Source organism: Bufo bufo, chromosome 5 (assembly GCF_905171765.1).
Source record: "Bufo bufo chromosome 5, aBufBuf1.1, whole genome shotgun sequence".
NCBI lineage: Eukaryota > Metazoa > Chordata > Amphibia > Anura > Bufonidae > Bufo > Bufo bufo.
Window position 1 is genome coordinate 420,510,208 of NC_053393.1, and position 18,742 is coordinate 420,528,949.

The 18,742-nt window shown below is 41.6% G+C and overlaps 1 protein-coding gene across 1 annotated transcript in view; it reads right to left on the reverse strand.

The window, feature by feature from the left end:
• The window catches only part of GADL1 (glutamate decarboxylase like 1), a 476,825-nt gene that overhangs the window by 295,232 nt on the left and 162,851 nt on the right, over positions 1–18,742 (reverse strand). The window contains exon 7 of the mRNA XM_040433316.1: positions 11,195–11,274. Within this exon, the coding sequence (XP_040289250.1) occupies positions 11,195–11,274 (80 nt within the window). The remainder of the gene's footprint in view (positions 1–11,194; positions 11,275–18,742) is intronic.

Below are 18,742 nucleotides of genomic sequence, written 5' to 3' on the forward strand. Positions count from 1 at the left end.
GAGAGCTGAACGCTTCCGTGTGACATGGTGGAGATGCTTGGTGACGGAGGTGGTGTTGTTGGTGGCACATCCTCTGTTTGCTGGGCGCCAGGTGCCAACGTTCCTCCAGAGGTGGAGGAGGAGGCCGAAGCAGCAGCAGAAGAGGGAGCAGGAGGGGCCTGAGCCCTTTCTTGGTTTTGAAGGTGCTTACTCTACTGCAGCCGTGTCTCGCATGTAGATGCCTGGTCATGCAGGTTGTGCTAAGGTTCAGAACGTTAATGCCTCGCTTCAGGCTCTGATGGCACAGCTTGCAAACCACTCGGGTCTTGAGTCAGCACATTGTGTGAAGAAGTGCCATGCCAGGCAACTCCTTGAAGCTGCCTTTGGTGTGCTCCGTCCCTGGTGATAGTGGCCAGTAGCAGGCGAACTGTTTTGGCGACGGCTGCTCTGCTTTTGCTACACTGTTGGCTCGATCTCACCACTGCCCCTTCCTCCGAACTCTGAAAGTCAGTGGCACGACCTTCATTCCATGTGGGGTCTAGGACCGCATCGTCCCCTGCATCGTCTTCCACCCAGTCTTCCTCCCTGACCTCTTTTTCGGTCTGCACACTGCAGAAAGACGCAGCAGTTGGCACCTTTGTTTCGTCATCATCAGAGACGTGCTGAGGTGGTATTCCCATGTCCTCATTAGGAAACATGAGTGGTTGTGCGTCAGTGCATTCTATGTCTTCCACCCCTGGGGAAGGGCTAGGTGGATGCCCTTGGGAAACCCTGCCAGCAGAGTCTTCAAACAGCATAAGAGACTGCTGCATGACTTGAGGCTTAGACAGGTTCCCTGATATGCATGGGGGTGATGTGACAGACTGATGGGCTTGGTTTTCAGGCGCCACCTGTGCGCTTTCTGCAGAAGACTGGGTGGGAGATAATGTGAACGTGCTGGATCCACTGTCGGCCACCCAATTGACTAGCGCCTGTACTTGCTCAGGCCTTACCATCCTTAGAACGGCATTAGGCCTGACCAAATATCGCGGTAGATTCAGGCGGCTACTGGGACCTGAGGTAGTAGGTTCAGTAGGACGTGTAGCTGTGGCAGAACGGCCACGTCCTCTCCCTGCACCAGAGGCTCCACCAACACCACCACCATGACCATGACCGCGTCCCTTATTAGATGTTTGCCTCATAGTTAGCGTTTACAAAGCAAAGTAAAAAGTGGTTAAGTCTGTTAAAAATAATTAACCGCCAATAAAAACCCTGATGTAGGGTATTGCACTCAATTATTATTTTTTAAACTCTATTTGACAGCGGTATTTGTGGCCTAAATGTGACACTCACTTATGCTTGTCTAATCCCAGATGTGCAGTATATTAGAGGGTTTTTTCACCCCAGTAACCAAAAAGCCGTATTTCTGGCCTAAATGTGACAGTCACTTATGCACGTCTTATCCCAGATGTGCAGTATATTGGAGGGTTTTTTCACAACAGTAACCAAAAAGCCGTATTTCTGGCCTTAATGTGACAGTCACTTATGCTTGTCTAATCCCAGATGTGCAGTATATTAGAGGGTTTTTTCACCCCAGTAACCAAAAAGCTTTATTTCTGGCCTAAATGTGACAGTCACTTATGCATGTGTAATCCCAGATGTGCAATATATTAGACGGTTTTTTCACCACAGTATGCCAAAGCCGTATTTCTGGCCTAAATGTGACAGTCACTTATGCTTGTCTAATCCTAGATGTGCAGTATATTAGGCTACTTTCACACTACCGTTCGGGGCTCCGCTTGTGAGTTCCGTTTGAAGGGGCTCACAAGCGGCCCCGAACGGATCCGTCCAGCCCTAATGCATTCTGAATGGATGCGGATCCGCTCAGAATGCATCAGTCTGGCTCCGTTTGTCCTCCGCTCTGCTCAGCAGGCGGACACCTGAACGCAGCTTGCAGCGTTCAGGTGTCCGCCTGGCCGTGCGGAGGCAAACGGATCCGTCCAGACTTACAATGTAAGTCAATGGGGACGGATCCGTTTGAAGTTGACACAGTATGGCTCAATTTTCAAACGGATCCGTCTCCCATTGACTTTCAATGTAAAGTCAAAACAGATCCGTTTGCATTATCATGAACAAAAAAAAATAAAAAATTTTTTTTTTGTTCATGGTAATGCAAACGGATCCGTTCTGAACGGATCTAAGCGTTTGCATTATAGGTGCGGATCCGTCTGGGCACATACCAGACGGATCCGACCTAAACGCAGGTGTGAAAGTAGCCTAAGGGTTTTTTCACCCCAGTAACCAAAAAGCCGTATTTCTGGCCTAAATGTGACAGTCACTTATGCTTGTCTAATCCCAGATGTGCAGTATATTAGAGTTTTTTTTTACCCCAGTAACCAAAAAGCCGTATTTCTGGCCTAAATGTGACAGTCACTTATGCATGTGTAATCCCAGATGTGCAATATATTAGAGGGTTTTTTCACCACAGTATGCCAAAGACGTATTTCTGGCCTAAATGTGACAGTCACTTATGGTTGTCTAATCCTAGATGTGCAGTATATTAGAGGGTTTTTTCACCCCAGTAACCAAAAAGCCGTATTTCTGGCCTAAATGTGGCAGTCACTTATGCTTGTCTAATCCCAGATGTGCAGTATATTAGAGGGGTTTTTCACCCCAGTAACCAAAAAGCCGTATTTCTGGCCTAAATGTGACAGTCACTTATGCATGTGTAATCCCAGATGTGCAATATATTAGAGGGTTTTTTCACCACAGTATGCCAAAGACGTATTTCTGGCCTAAATGTGACAGTCACTTATGCACGTGTAATCCCAGATGTGCAGTATATCAGAGGCTTTTTTCACCACAGTATGCCAAAGCCGTATTTCTGGCCTAAATGTGACAGTCACTTATGCTTGTCTAATCCTAGATGTGCAGTATATTAGATGTTTTTTTCACCCAAGTAACCAAAAAGCCGTATTTATGGCCTAAATGTGACAGTCAATTATGCACGTGTAATCCCAGATGTGCAATATATTAGAGGGTTTTTTCACCACAGTATGCCAAAGCCGTATTTCTGGCCTAAATGTGACATTCACTTATGCACGTGTTATCCCAGATGTGCAGTATATCAGAGGCTTTTTTCACCACAGTATGCCAAAGCCGTATTTCTGGCCTAAATGTGACAGTCACTTATGCTTGTCTAATCCTAGATTTGCAGTATATTAGATGTTTTTTTCACCCCAGTAACCAAAAAGCAATATTTGTGGCCTAAATGTGACAGTCACTTATGCACGTCTTATCCCAGATGTGCAGTATATTAGAGGGTTTTTTCACCCCAGTAACCAAAAAGCCGTATTTCTGGCCTAAATGTGGCAGTCACTTATGCTTGTCTAATCCCAGATGTGCAGTATATTAGAGGGGTTTTTCACCCCAGTAACCAAAAAGCCGTATTTCTGGCCTAAATGTGACAGTCACTTATGCACGTCTTATCCCAGATGTGCAGTATATTAGAGGGTTTTTTCACCCCAGTAACCATAAAAGCCGTAATTCTGGCCAAAATGTGACAGTCACTTATGCTTGTCTAATCCCAGATGTGCAGTATATTAGAGGGTATTTTCACCGCAGTATGCCAAATCCATATTTCTGGCCTAATTGTGACAGTCACTTATGCGTGTAATCCCAGATGTGCACTATATTTAACAGATTTATTTTTTTAACCCCAGTAAGCAAAAAGCTGTATTTCCCAGATGTGCAGTATATCAGAGGCTTTTTTCACCCCAGTATGCCAAAGCCGTATTTCTGGCCTAAAAGTGACAATCACTTATGCACGTGTAATCCCAGATGTGCACTATATTTAACAGATGTATTTTTTTTTTAACCCCAGTAAGCAAAAAGCTGTATTTCTGGACTTGCAGACATGCAGATAGCCTGTGCTGGTGCACTATCGTTGCATAAAATGGCTGCCGATTATGTATTGATATTGACTAACTGAAGAAAAAAAGTTTGTTTTCAGTAGTAGTTGGCTCAGGGCAGGCTTAAAAAAATTGTGCACTGCACCCACAAAACACATTTGCTGTAGATCGCTGAGTACAAAAAACAGTTCTTGATAAGATTTCTCCCTGATCTCTCCCTCACAGCAGCTGCAGCCTCTCCCTACACTAATCCGAGCAGAGTGACGGGCGGCGCTACGTGACTCCAGCTTAAATAGAGGCTGGGTCACATGCGGCAGTTGGACAATCACAGCCATGCCAATAGTAGGCATGTCTGTTATGACCTTTTGGGGCAAGTAGTATGACGCTTGTTGATTAGCTGCTTTGCAGCCTTTCAAAAAGCGCCATAAAAATCGACGAACACCAAACCTGAACCCGGGTGCCGAAAACCCTAAAGTTCGGTACGAACCCGAACTTTACAGTTCGGGTTCGCTCAACTCTACTAAGTGGCCTTTGTCAGAGTCTTGGGGTGCTCTTTTTCATTAGTGAGACCACCTATAATGCATGAATGAGTCCTTTTTCATAAAGAAAAGCCAGCTTGCATACCTTTGGGCTTCTGGGAAATATATTCAAATTAGCTTTACTTCCAAAAAGAAAAGAATACTATGCCCAGATTATGCCAGTAGAAGTAATATATGTTAATTTGCATATTTCTTTTTTTTTACAGAAATGCAGATCTGCATTGGCTGGACTACAATAATCATCATGCATACTAGGTGGTCTGAAACTGAGACACCCAGTTTCCTTGTTCTTTTAGAAGAACTGACTTGCATGTCTTTTTTCCAGTGGAGAATTATACATATGTCTCTCTATCAGTGTCTATGATTTCACAAGAAATTTGGGACAAATTCTGATTAGCTAGAATCAATTTGCTTATTATTAGTGTTGATCGCGAATATTCTAATCGCAAATATTTATCGCAAATATCGGCACTTCGAAAATTTGCGAAGATATAGAATATGGTGATATATATTCGTAATCGTGAATATTCTAGTTTTTTTTTTCATCAGTAACCTCTCTTTCTTGCTTGTGGGTCAATGAGAAGGCTGCAATATTTTTGTCAGAGCTTAGCAACATCCCTAGCAATTTATAGGAAAGTTGCCTACCCCTTTAATATATAAGAAACTCCCCAGCAGCCATTTTCAGCAGTTTTTTTGCAGTTCTGAGAGAGAGAGCAGTGACATTGCTGTGCTCTGTGCTTCATCTGGATCCTATTCCTTATCCAATTACATTAGACAGTTAGTTAGCTCATATATATATATTACAGATAGTTAGTTGGAGATAGTCAGTGTAGGTTAGATAGAAATATAGTGTAGCTGGTTCCAGTGCAGGGTGTTAGGTAGTGTGATAGGAATTACTGTTTCTCTGCTGTCCATACATAAATGCTACATACATAGTGCTGTGATGTCACAAGTTCACAACAATACTTAGTGCACCAATCAGTAATATCTACTCAGACCTGATAAAATATGAAGTTGCATGTATTGCGCAAAAAATATGCACATCATTAGTGTCGATTTGTGCAATCGCAAAAATAATGACTTGAGATCACGAATTCTAGAATTCGCTAATTTATTGCGAATATTATGCAAAAAATTTGCAAAATATCGGAAAAACGAATATTGCCTATGCTGCTCGTCACTATTGCTTATCTCTACACCAGATTTTTATATCTTGGCTGGAGAAGAGAGCTATTACAAAGAACACCTTTCTTTCTGTCAGGAGGCACTTTGAGATCAACGGATTATCAAGGGATGCTTCTAACAAGCAGGGAGTGTCCAGAGCAGAGAGCCCCTTTAAATCTTTTTATTATTTGTAGTTTGTATTGCATTTTCATATTCTTCCATGTAAAAGGTTTAGCAGTTACAAAGAGTTGTAGCTATTTTATGTGGGACAAATTCCATTTTAGAACTAGTGTACAATTGGCTGGTTATTTATTGTGTGCATGAGTTTTGGCCGTCAATAACACAGTACATCACAATATTAATTACATTGCTCCCAGTTAGCTTTATTAGTGCCCATTGTTCATGTGTGCATAATGAGATTGTGACACAATGCTGGCACAGAGACAATTCTGTTCCCAGATCAGCACTTCAAATCTATAAATAAGATATGCACAAGACATATTTTATATTATATAAGGAATAATATGCACAGGCATGATCTGCAGTATCAAATGGTACTCTGATGTCAATCTTTATATAGCAGTGTCATGTCACCTTTTTTTGGCAATTATTTATTGAATACTGAAATGAAATACTTAACTTCCAAAACTAATGACAACCTGTTATTTTGTTAGGATGGTATACTGTATATACTAGAGATTAGCGAATCGAAGTTGACGAAGTGTAATTCGATCCGAATTTCCGGAAAAAATTGATCCACACTAAATCCGAATTTCCTCACGCTTCGTGGTAACGAATTGCATTTTTTCCTAAAATGGCTGCTGCTGCAGGACATGGAGCAAGGAACTGGAGCATGCAGCCAATCAGCAGCCAGCCAGCCCTGTGATGTCACTGCCCTATAAATAGCCTCAGCCATTGGATTCAGCCATTTTCCAGAGTACTTAGATATATGTTCTAAAGTCGTTTGTGGAGTGTATAAGTGGCAAAAAAATAAGGGCCTATTTGTCGTTCAGCAGTGCAGTTATATCTTCTAAAGCCTTTTTGGTGTGTATTAGTGGCAAAATAATATATATTATTTGCTTTTCAGCGGTGCAGTTATCTGTTTTAAAAGCCCTTTTTGTCATGTTTTAGTGGCAAAAAAATATATATTTTCCATTCAGAGGTGCAGTTATATGTTCTAAAGCCCATTTTGGCGTGTATTAGTAGCAAAAATATATATATTTGCCATTCAGAGGTGCAGTTATATGTTCTAAAGCCCTTTTTGGTGTGCAGTAGTGGGAAAAATATATATTTGCAGTTCGGCCGTGCAGTAATATGTTCTAAAGCCTTTTGTGGCGTGTATAAGTGGAAAAAAGTAAGGGGCTATTTGCCGTTCAGCGGTGCAGTTATAAGTTCTAAAGCCTTCTTTGGAGTGTATTAGTGAAAAAAAAAAAGGCTTATTAGCCATTGGTTGCGAAGTGAGAAAATTACTGACTGTTTTGGGGTGATTTATTTCATTTTTATTTATTTATTTAATCTAACAGTATGTCTGACAGAGAAGTGACAGGCCCTGCACAGGGGAGTGGCAGAGGCCTAAATGTTTCTGGCACAGGCAGAGTAAGGGGGCGTGGCAGCAGGAGTCACAACAAGACGCCTGAGCTCCCTGTGTTATCTAACGGTTGTATCTTGACCAGAAACCCAGCGGTTCTTAAATGGTTGACTCGGTCATCCACTTCATCTCAAGTGACATCAGACACCCCCAGCCAAGAGTCGGTGTGTTCGTCAGACACAATCCTTAGTTGGCATGGCCCAGGAGCAGGCCCTGTGCCCTCCCCTGTCCTCAACCTACCTCTGTCCTTTTCTGTTCCCTCAGCCAGACAAGTATTATATGCTGTGGGCTTAGCATCACTTTACAGCGAGGACAGTTAGCAGCTATTGGCCAGCCAAGATGTGGAGGAGACATCTGCTGCTTCCTCCAGGGGGAGGGCAAATAGGGATGAGGAGAGTGGCATGGGAGCTGGTGTTGCCAGCGTTCCGGCTCCTGACCCAGAGACCATTGAGGAGGACATTAGTGACGTGCAAACAATATTCGATGATGATGATGTAGCTGATCACACTTGGGAGCTGCGTGAATTTGGGCCTTCACGGGAGCCTACCTGATCGGAAAGTAGTGGTGCAGGGGTTTATGGAAGCAGCGGCAGCAGCAGTCAGTTAGTGCGGAGTGTTGGGGGTAAAATCACCTACTCAGCTGTGTGGCAGTTTTTTGTTAAGCCACCGGAGGAAGTGAACATGGCCATTTGTTGAATCTGTGGGTAGAAGGTTAAGCGAACATGGTGTTGGCGCTGCTTTAAGGAGGGCTGAGTCATGCGCCCTGCATGACACACGTGTTCAATCTGGTTGTCAAGCTGTTCCTGAAGTCTTCCACCCATCTGCAAGACATCCTAAAAATGGCCAGGAAACTTTGCATGCACTTCAGCCACTGTACACCGCAAAGCACACTCTCCTTGAGCTTTAGCGGCAGAACGGCATCCCCCAACATAGGCTGATATGTGACATTTGCACCCATTGGAATTTCAACCTCCATATGTTGGACCAACTATACGAAAAGAGAAAGGCCATCAACGATTTCTTGATGATCCAAGCGGACAGGAGTACTCCCCTGTACAACTTCGATGTCAGCCAGTGGCAGTTCATGCGTGACACCTGCAGTTTGCTCAGACCCTTTGAGGAGGCCATTTAATAAATGCATCCAATATAATAGGTCCCTACAGGACCGATATAATTGTAGTACAACAGCCAAAGAGCTATCAAATAAGGCCGGCTAGCAGCAAAAACGGGTAGCACCAATAGGAAATCAATACCTATCCCTAAGCTTACCCTAAAAAGAATCTACTCAGACCAGGGATACACCTTGATGGTAGGAGTACTCTGTCCACGTGCCTTCGGCTAGTCTGTCCTTACGCAGCCCTATCACTTATCTGATACACACATCTGATACAAATCTGATATAACTAAATAATACAAAGTCTCAATTTGATACAGAATACACAGTCCCAACGTTCATCAGGGGACAGATGGTATCAGTGTAAAAATAGGATACCAAAATAGACAACAAACATGCCCAAGATAAATTGATAAGCATACAATACATAAGACAAGTAACAAAACTGGAGCGCCCCAGACCTGCAGTGGTCTGTGATGAGATCTATAGTCAGTCTCTGATACATATACACAGTGTAATGCTGATAAAAAAAGATAAAGATCGTTAGTAAAAAGTTAACTTATCTGATACAGATGGACTTCATCCTCTCACAGACCAGCATGCAAAGCTGAAGGGCTCCAGGGAGCCTGAACTGCAGATGGATGACGTCCATCTGTATCAGATAAGTTAGCTTTATACTAACAGTCTTTATCTTTTTTTATTATTCAGCAGGACCTGCGGTGATGTCACTGCGCTCGCCACGTGGTGAGTGCGGTGACATCATCACAGGTCCTTTAACAGGTCCTGAAGAAAGAAGACCTGCGCGATCAAGGCTGTGCGATGAAGTGGATGAGGTGAGTTTTTTTCTATTATTTTTAACCCCTCCATGGCCATTTTATTTAGCATTCTGTCTTAAGAATGGTATTATTTTCCGTTATAACCATTTTATAACGGAAAATAATAGAGTGAAGTTCGGGTCCCCATTGAATTTAATGGGGTCCAAGTTCAGGGTCAAGTTCGGCTCCCGAACCTGAACTTTGACCTAAAGTTTGGCCGAACCCGGCAACCCGAACTTCCACGGGTTCGCTCATCCCTATCTACCATCAATACAGCAGGTGCTCAGTTTGAGTTCTGGCAGAGATTAAGTACAAAAAAGGCCCAGCATCTGCCTGATTTTTCAAGGTGATGAGACTGGCTATGGTGTTTTAGAAAAAAGTAGACCTTTTTTCTAATTGTACACAAGCCTTTAAATAGCATCCCTGCCGATCAGCAATAAGAGGTTGCTGACACAATAAAGTAATTTGTCTTCCCAGCCACTGCCTTGCCCTATTATGTAAACAATTCTTCTAAATGGACTTTATAAAGTTCCCTGCTTGGGATCCTAAAGCGTCTAAAGTTGTCTAGGATTTTGCAAATTACCCTCCCCCAGCAGGATCTGTGAAGAAAGTAAAATTTACAGTACATGCTCCCTGCTGCTCTGTTGGGGATTCATGGCTCCCAGACGGCCTTCATTAGACTTTCAGTTCCTACATGTAAACTTTCTGCATATGCCCCAAGAAGCCAATTACTGGCATCAGCAGTGACGTGTCCACATCACACACAGATCACTGTTGGGTCACGAGTAGATTGGATACATGTCACCACCAGTCATTGGTCGCAGCAAAGCATGAGACCCTGTTCATGCAGGAAGTTTGGTGAACACAGCCCAGGAGTCACAGGGGCCTAATGGAGTGGCAGGAACCAGGTAAAAATAACTTTCCTGCTCCCTGGAAACCCCTTAATGAGTAACTAAACTTTTTATTTTTCCTCAGATAGACTATGTCAGTGCAAACCATGCGGTCACATGGTATACCTGCACTGTTTAAACTGCATCTGCAGCTGTAAAATAGAGCCTTATTCTGTGCCAATTAAAGCAGCGCAGGTTTACTATGTAACCACAGCTGGGACGAGCTCTTCAGGTTAGAGCCGCCCACACTAGTTTAAAAAATCGTCTACAGATTCCTTAGAGACGAAGACGAAATTCAGGTGGCAACATGCAGTGGATTATAAGTTTAGGGTCAACAATAAGTGATTCTTTGGACATAATTTATGCAGAAAAAAGAACAGAACTGGTCAATGAAGTATATTAGTAAGTTTTAACTAGGCACTGACACAGTCTATCTGAGGGGGGAACAAGTTTAGTTACTCTTTAAAACCAGAACAGAGCGAGAAATGCTCTGTAGCAGTTGTTCCCATTTTGGTGAACAGTCATTCATTTGGAGTTTTTGCAGAGGAAATATCTGACTAGAAAAGGCTTCCCCAGGTAAATAAGCTGTGCCAGGATCTTTATGCAATATGAGAGGTGATGTCTCTGATGAGGCAACCTCTTTAGCCTGATTCTGCTTCAAAAACTCTGATGAGGCAACCTCTTTAGCCTGATTCTGCTTCAACCTCTTTAGCCTGATTCTGCTTCAAATACAAACGCTATGCACATAATTGCCTTTAATATTATCTGCTTCCCCTCCTTTAATTTTAGCATCCATTATCTATCACCATTAACTAATTTGTCCTGCCTATATTTAAAAGAATAACCAATCCTTTTTGAAAAGTTTATGAAAAAAACATTAAATAATGTTCTAATTTTTAGACTTTATTTTGGGGGTTTTAGTGAACATTTATACAGTATTTAGTTTGATGAGAAGGGGGGGGCAGATATACAGTATACTTTAAATATCCTTCTGCACAACTTCTGGAAAGCAAAACTACAGTAAATCTCTTCTGGATAAATGTATTCAGAGGAGTCAATGATAATTGAAAATGCAAACGACAATCCAACTCCCATTCTTTTTGAGGAAAGTATCTGTCAAGAATATGCTTATAAAGCATGTGACTGACACTTTGTAAAATTACAAACACTTTGTATAATTAAAAAAAATGAAAGTTTGAATTACATATCCACTTACTGATCATCAGCCTTAACAAAATACACATTGTGTGTGCCAATACCAAGGAAAGCAGCTGCCTTCTTCATGGAGTAGTGACACTGTTGAAAACAAAATAATGACTGTACATACAGATGGAAAATTAACAGAACAGTTTCAAGTTGTCTAATATAAATTAAAGAATTAAACATTCTAGCAATTTTGGAAAAGGCAAAAGTGCATAATGAAAATTATCTGAAATGGATGTTTTATTTATAGCTATGAGGGCAAAGCAACATATAATGATTACAAGATTCCATGTACATTATAACTAATCTAAATATGCTGAGCCCATACAAAAAATTCAACCATTCAAACAAGATTAAGGGGTTTTCCAAGTGTTTTGTACTAATGACCTATCCCCATTTCAGGGAAAAGTGAATAGTTACCAAGAAACACGAGGAAATTCGGCTTTGTGGCTAATTGAATTTTCCCTGAAATCGATTCGCTCAACCCTAATCACTGGCCAAGGAAGAGATTGTGACACTCACCTTTTCAAACAGAAGATCGATGGAAGTGCCAGGAAGTGGAAGCCCGCCAATCAGAAACTGGTGACCTGTGAGGCTAGGCTATCAGTTTTAAACACTTGGAGAACCTTTTTAGCATAAAGTAAATCTTTAAAATTATCCCTTGTGAAAAATTGCCCAAAATATTTCCCAAAGCACAAATTTAGCACCATGTAAAGCCCTGTGCAAGCACATAATACTGCTTTTTCAAGCGTTCTGCTTTAATATAATTACTTCTCCAATGGTGGTTAAATGTCCTCCTCATGTTTGTGTGAATTTTCTAGGAACTATGTTTATTTCTCTTACACCCAAAAAAGAAGACTCAGATTAGACATTAGGCTTTGAGTGAAATTTAGTGTAGTGTGTGAGATTGGGAAATAAGAACATGAACCCAATTGGGGACAGATACTGAACTGAATGAAGACAGTCTATGTGCAGTGCTGAGTAATATGTTGTCACTATGTAAGTAACAGGAAATTAATAAAACCCAACATCTAATGAGAAACTGAATGAAAATATTTCATGTAGAGGTTCTCAGGCAGCTCTTGATGACCACTTGATTGCTCAGGATCTCATCATAAAACTACATTGAGGAGCCAGTATAAGAAAGTGTCTACAGCTTGGTAGAATGTCATTTGGTGAAGTAGGTGATCACCTAAGGTGTCATTTAGACAATTTACCGCCTTTAAATTTTTTGCCTATTAGTGTTTTCCTATACAATTATGACTGCTAGGGATTGGTGGGCAAAAGTGCAAAAGGCAGCCAATAAATAAATAATTGTCCATTCTAGCACTATCATGTCAGATCAGACTATGGAGATTATCCTAACCCTGCTACATAAGTCTCTGGAAGACAAGTGACCAGATATTGTCACGGTGGGGAGTGGGGGGGAAACCCCCCACCGTATAATGGAAATTGTTACTAGGCCAGACAACAATGAAGGGAGCAGGCCACAACCTACAGCCGCCCTTCTCCTGACCCTGATCTCCTGACCGCATGAGCAAACCCTGAAGGTGGGAGGGCTCATGCACTGGAACCTGGATCCTGCTGACCCTGACGGTCCCTTGCATAGGGGTCAGGAATTGGAGACAACCAGTTCCTCAGGGACTCAGACGAACCGGAGTCTCCAGCTGCCTAGTAACAGGTGGAAGGGAAATGACCATATGCAGCATCTGGATCGGCAGGTAAGAACACCAGAAAACTCACCTGCCGCTGCCCCCATGACTGTAACCCGTGCATAGGTACAGGTGCCTACACTCCAAATAGGACAACATACAAATAATACCACACACAGAAATCCAGCATACCTGATACTGCCTGGGCCCCATACAGCAAGGTACACGGCAGCCCCAGGCAGCACTGCATCCAGACATATCGTTAACCCCTCCGGGAAACCAGCCCCCTCACGGAGGTATCAACATACCGTGTGACGTTTAGCATACATGCAGGGACCAACACCAACAACAGCCCAGACATGTATCAACCAACAAAACGTTACACACACCAAGAACATAAACTCACACCACACATACAACAAGTGAGGGTAAAGGTACAAGGAGGGTACAAAAGGGAGGACAATTTATGTTCCATAAGGTGGCCCTCAAGCACCGGGCAGAAACACCCAGGCAAGGAGCAAAGCTCCAACACCAAGCAAGGCTGTAGTACAACTGCACCCAGCCAGTAAGCCACAGGTTTATATCAAGCTTGCGGCCACACCCAGGAAACACCTTAATCCCCACTAGCCAGAAGATTAACCCCTTGCTCACTAAACAGCAGGGAGGCACACCTTAAAGAGGAAGTACACGTGCAAACCACAAACTACACGTTGCCCCTGGCAACCAGTCTGCATGGCAACCACGTCACGGTCAAACACCAATATGACCGTGACAGATATAATCTTGGTGGTGGGCAAATGTCCTACTGTCAACTTTTTCTTTGAGGATCTGTTTAATAAGTAGTACACTGTTCATTCTAATTGTACATTGTGGAAATGTTAGAGTTAAAAAATACGTAGACAGGTGGAGCTGTTAGTAGGCTCACTGACCAAATACAATGTTGTTCTAACTCTTTTTTTAACTAAAGTGCATTAAAATTTTGCACATTTTATGGCTTTTCGTAGACATTCATCTTCTCATAGCCATGACCTTTTATCTAGACACTTCAGAATGGCCAAAGAAAAAAAAAGCTCTAAAATGATCTGTGTAGCACAAGCATATCATTTTTTATGAGTATTAAAAAGCTCTGATACATGCTGTGCTTAGTAAGAAACTCCCTTTGAAATTCAAATTTGTATGTGACCTTGATTCCTTATTGTCCGAGAGCCTACAATCTTGAAAGGAAAGTTATTAAGAGAGGTTTCAGGGATATCATTCAGAATATACATTTATTCATATGCACTCATTTAAATATTTTTAAATGAGTCTAATTCCCAATGATTTATAATTTGCACTCCCCAAAGTCTATGGATTCTTGCATTCTCCAGAGAAGCCAATATGGTTTGTAATAAATTGGTCTCTCCAGATTTGTCATACAGCAGACTAAAAAAAAAGTTAATTACAAAGGGATTGTTTGCCGAGGTTTTGCTTTAATTCTCTCCCAAATTATTCTAGACAGCATTTTTCACAATCAAAAAAATCAATCTCTTTAAAATCCACAGACCAGGCTGTTAGCTGCATGAAATATTTAATACCACTGCCATGCATCCCCCAGCATTTTCTAAATTACCACTTAAATAATAAATCTCTCTTTTTCTTGACTTCTTGCTGTTTCTTTTCTCTATCTGTCTGTCCTCACATTATCCATTTTAATTGAAATGCTAATTATTTGAAAAAATTTAAAAATTAATTATATTTTTATAAAATGAATTTTGTATGCATTGAATTAAATGGATTAGTAGAATCCACATAATACGCTTTGTGCCAATCGCTTAAATGAAAGGGGTATTCCCATAACAAATTAATATCCTATAAAGATCTGATGGGTGGGTGTTCCACCACCCAAACCCCTAGATTTTAGGAGTCATAAGATCCTCGTTGTGCGGTGGAAATTTGACTGTGGAAGTCATTAAGAAGAAAAGAAATAGAATAGTGCTGATTAAATATTTAATCGTCATGACCTTTTAAATTATAGTCTGCAGAAGTTGCAATGACCCCATTTTGCGACTATGTGACAAAATCATGCGACAAAGTCAGAACAGCCAGGGGGAATAAACACCTTAGACAAAGAGATGCACAAACACAGCCAAGAAAATACTGAAGTGAAGAGAAATAAAAAGCACAATGGTCCTAATTCATACCCACAAGAAGTCAAAGCCAGAACACATGTAACAATTGCAACATGAAATGCCATTGAACATAATGCTCCTAATTCAAAACCACAAGAAACCAACACCTGAGCGATTAGAACAATGGTGAAATGTAAACTGCCATAGTAACATATTAAAATGTACTCCTGTCCCTGATTAGACGAGATTTCAAACATCATTTATTCCTGGAAGCATGTATAAATGTTAGCAATTGCCCAGCTCTAGCCCCTGCCATACTCCCACCACTCCCCAGTGGCCAGAACAGAGTAAAAATGACCGTGTCACAAAAACTGGCTCAAGCCTATTCATCTGCATTTGAAAAACTTTTCCAAAATGCACCATTTTATCACATTGGAAATGGCCAAATGCCTTGTTGTTGCTTTGATTCATTTTTGTCTTGACTACTTTAACTCATTGCTAATTTAATAGAGATGAGCGAAGTTATCAAAAATGCGATTTTGCTGCTTTGCCGAATTTCACCGAGAAATTTGATTTGTTACAAATTACTTTGTCACGAATTGCATTCCATTGCATGTAGCGGGTGCAATGACGGGGAACGGCGATCACGCTGCCCCTGTCATTGAACCCCTCAGATGCTGCATCCATCACTGATTGCAGCGTCTGGCATTAAAATTGAGGCCTTTCAGGGGTTAATCAGAGTTAAAAAAAAATACATATTCACCTTATCTATTTTCTCGTAGAGAGGCCATCGCGGCAATCTTGATTGATGATTTTGTGTGGTTTCTTCATTTAAGATGGCAGCAACGGCTTCTCAGCGAGCAAGTGGATGAGGTAAGTATGTTTTTTTTTACTGCGATTTCAGAAAAAATTGATTCGTTACCAAGAGGCGGGAGGAAATTCGGCTTTATGGCGAATCAATTTTTTTTCCTGAAATTTGGATCGGTCAATTTGTTTGACCGATTAACTCAACACTACTAATTAGTCTCCCCTTCACTAAAATCTTCCTCCTTCCGATTGTCCTAAATGCAGCAGCCAGGGTTATCTGTCTCTCCACTCACTACATCAATGCCTCTAGACTGTGCCAGTCACTTCCAGTTGTGCCAGTTGCCCATCCACCACATAATACAATTTAAACTCACCCTCACTGACAAAGCTCTACACAGTGGTGCACCTCTATACATAACCTCCCTCATTTCTGTCCAACCCCCTACTCATGCTCTCTGTGTTGCCAATGATTAGTGTTGATCCCGAATATTCTAATCACAAATTTTTATTGTGAATATCGGCACTTCGAGAATTCTCAAAGATCTAGAATATAGTGTTATATCTTCGTAATCGCAAATATTCTAGATATTTTTTCATCAGTACCCTCACTGCTTTTTGCTTTGGGACAATGAGAAGGCTGCAATATATTTGTCTGAGCTTAGCAACATCCCTAGCAACCAATAGGAAAGTTGCCTACCCCTTACTATATAGGAAACTCCCCAGCAGCCATTTTCTGCAGTTTTTTGCAGCCTGTGAGAGAGAGCAGTGTCACTGCTGTGCTCTGTGCTTTGTTGAGTCATCTGGATCCTTATTCAATTACATTAGATAGTTAGTTAGTTAGCTCATATATATAATACAGATAGTTAGTGGGAGATAGTCAGTGTACGTTAGATAGTGATATAGTGTAGCTGATAGGTTCCAGTGCAGGGTGTTAGGTAGTGTGATATGAATTACTGTGCTGTGCATTTTCTCCAGTCTCAGGAAACTTCTAGTAGCTTGAAAAATGTAGCAAAATTGAGCCACGCCTGTATTGCAGTAGCAATACATGCATATTACATTGCCGATTTTCACAATCAAGAAAATAATGACTGGAGATCCCGAATTCTAGAATTTGCGAATTTATTAGGCCAAAAATTTGCGAAATATCGCAAAAACTAATTTTAATTGTTGTATATTAGCTTGTAATTCTGTGATATCTTTTTTGATTTGTACAGGAACCCTCTGAATTGCAAAGCACTGCAGAATATGGTAGTGCTATATAAATAAAGATTAGTTGTAGTAGTAGTAGTGTTGTAGTAAATGTCCCCCATTGTTTATATAAATATGTGCAATAGTTCAATCTCATCGTAGATCTTTTCCAACCTAGGATTGGAACCAAAAAAATCACATATGATCATGTGAATAAAGGATTATGCCTTTGAAAGGAAATGCAGTGAGCATGCTACTATTTCCATTTTATATGCTACTAGCTGAAGGACCCGGCTTCGCTCGGGTATATTTAATCTATTTCATTTAATGTTTGTGTGTGTCATTAAAAGATATCAATATTATCCACTATAACAGTGACATCTACAGCACCCGCCCCCAAAACAGTGACCTCCACAGCCCCTACCCCTTAACACTGACCCCCCCACAGTGCCCCGTCCCTTAAAATTGGACCTCCACAGCAGGCCATCCCCTTAACTTTGACCTTTACAGCAGCCTTCCCCTTTAACAGTGACTTTCAGAGCATAACACCACAGGGGCTCCGCCCCCTTAACAGTGGCCTTTACTGGAGGGGGGGGGGGGGGGGTGTTCTTTTGAACAGCTCACTTAAGACCACAGCACTGTACAATCTGAGTGTGAGCTGCAGGGAGAAAGTCACCGTCCCTCCCACCCTTGCAGCTCACAGAAGTTGATTTTTACCTTTATTTTTTCTATCTCAGTTGGCTGAGGAGTGAAAGGGGGCGTGGCTTAACCAGATCAGGGCCATGTCCTTTTGAACAGCTCACTCTAAGACAGCAGCATTGTGCTGTCTGAGTGTAAGCTGCAGGGAGAAAGTCACCCTCCCTCCCATCCCTGCAGTTGACAGAATTAGATTTTTACCTTCCTTTTTTCAATCCCCGTCGGCTCAGGAGTGGGAGTGGGCGTGGCCTAACCAGATCAGGGTGTGGCCTGGACGGGGTTTTAAGTCTTTTGAGGGTGGACACATTGTGGCAGGGGGAGTGTCTTGGCTCCTTCCTGCAAGAGTGAAGCCAATCTGGGCACCTTACTGGCTTATTTGCATACCAAATAAACTGGATTTTCAGAGGATAAAAACATATATTGCTGGAACAAAGGCACATCTTGAAATAAGGTACTAAGTGCTATTAGGCTATGGCTTTACTTCAATAGCAGATATAGTGAAGATAAATGGCTAGGTTGTTATGGAAACCTGGAGTAAAAATGTGTATGTGGAGGCTGGAGGACATACGAGCTTCTATTGGCTGATAACGGTCATGTGACCAGGCTTCTATTGGCTAATGCATTTTTTTTTTTATATCTCAGGAACGGTACCTGATGTACCTGTGTGCCAAATTTTGTGATTGTAAATGCGACGGTGCAGATTCCTTTAGCGGACATACACAGACACACACATACACTCAGTTTTATATATTAGATCTTATAAATATAGATCATTGATCAAAATATACACTAATGCCTCAGTTAGCATGTAGCATAGGAGGCGGTACACATACAGTACACCAAGTGCTTTTTTCTGCTAATTAGCAGGGATGAGATCAAAGCATAGCATGTGGATGTGTGATCCATTTTTTTTCATATTTTTTTGTATATGTATAGAGAATCTGTCCTTTCTTTATTCTGGTATCAGCACTCCTCACATTCGGCCCAGGTGATTTTAATTAGCAAAATTTTGCATGATGGTTTAAATGAACCTAGACAAAAAAATCACAGAAAAAACTAAGATAAAAACATCCTGCACGGTATGATACAAATGTGCGGATGTCCCTGGCC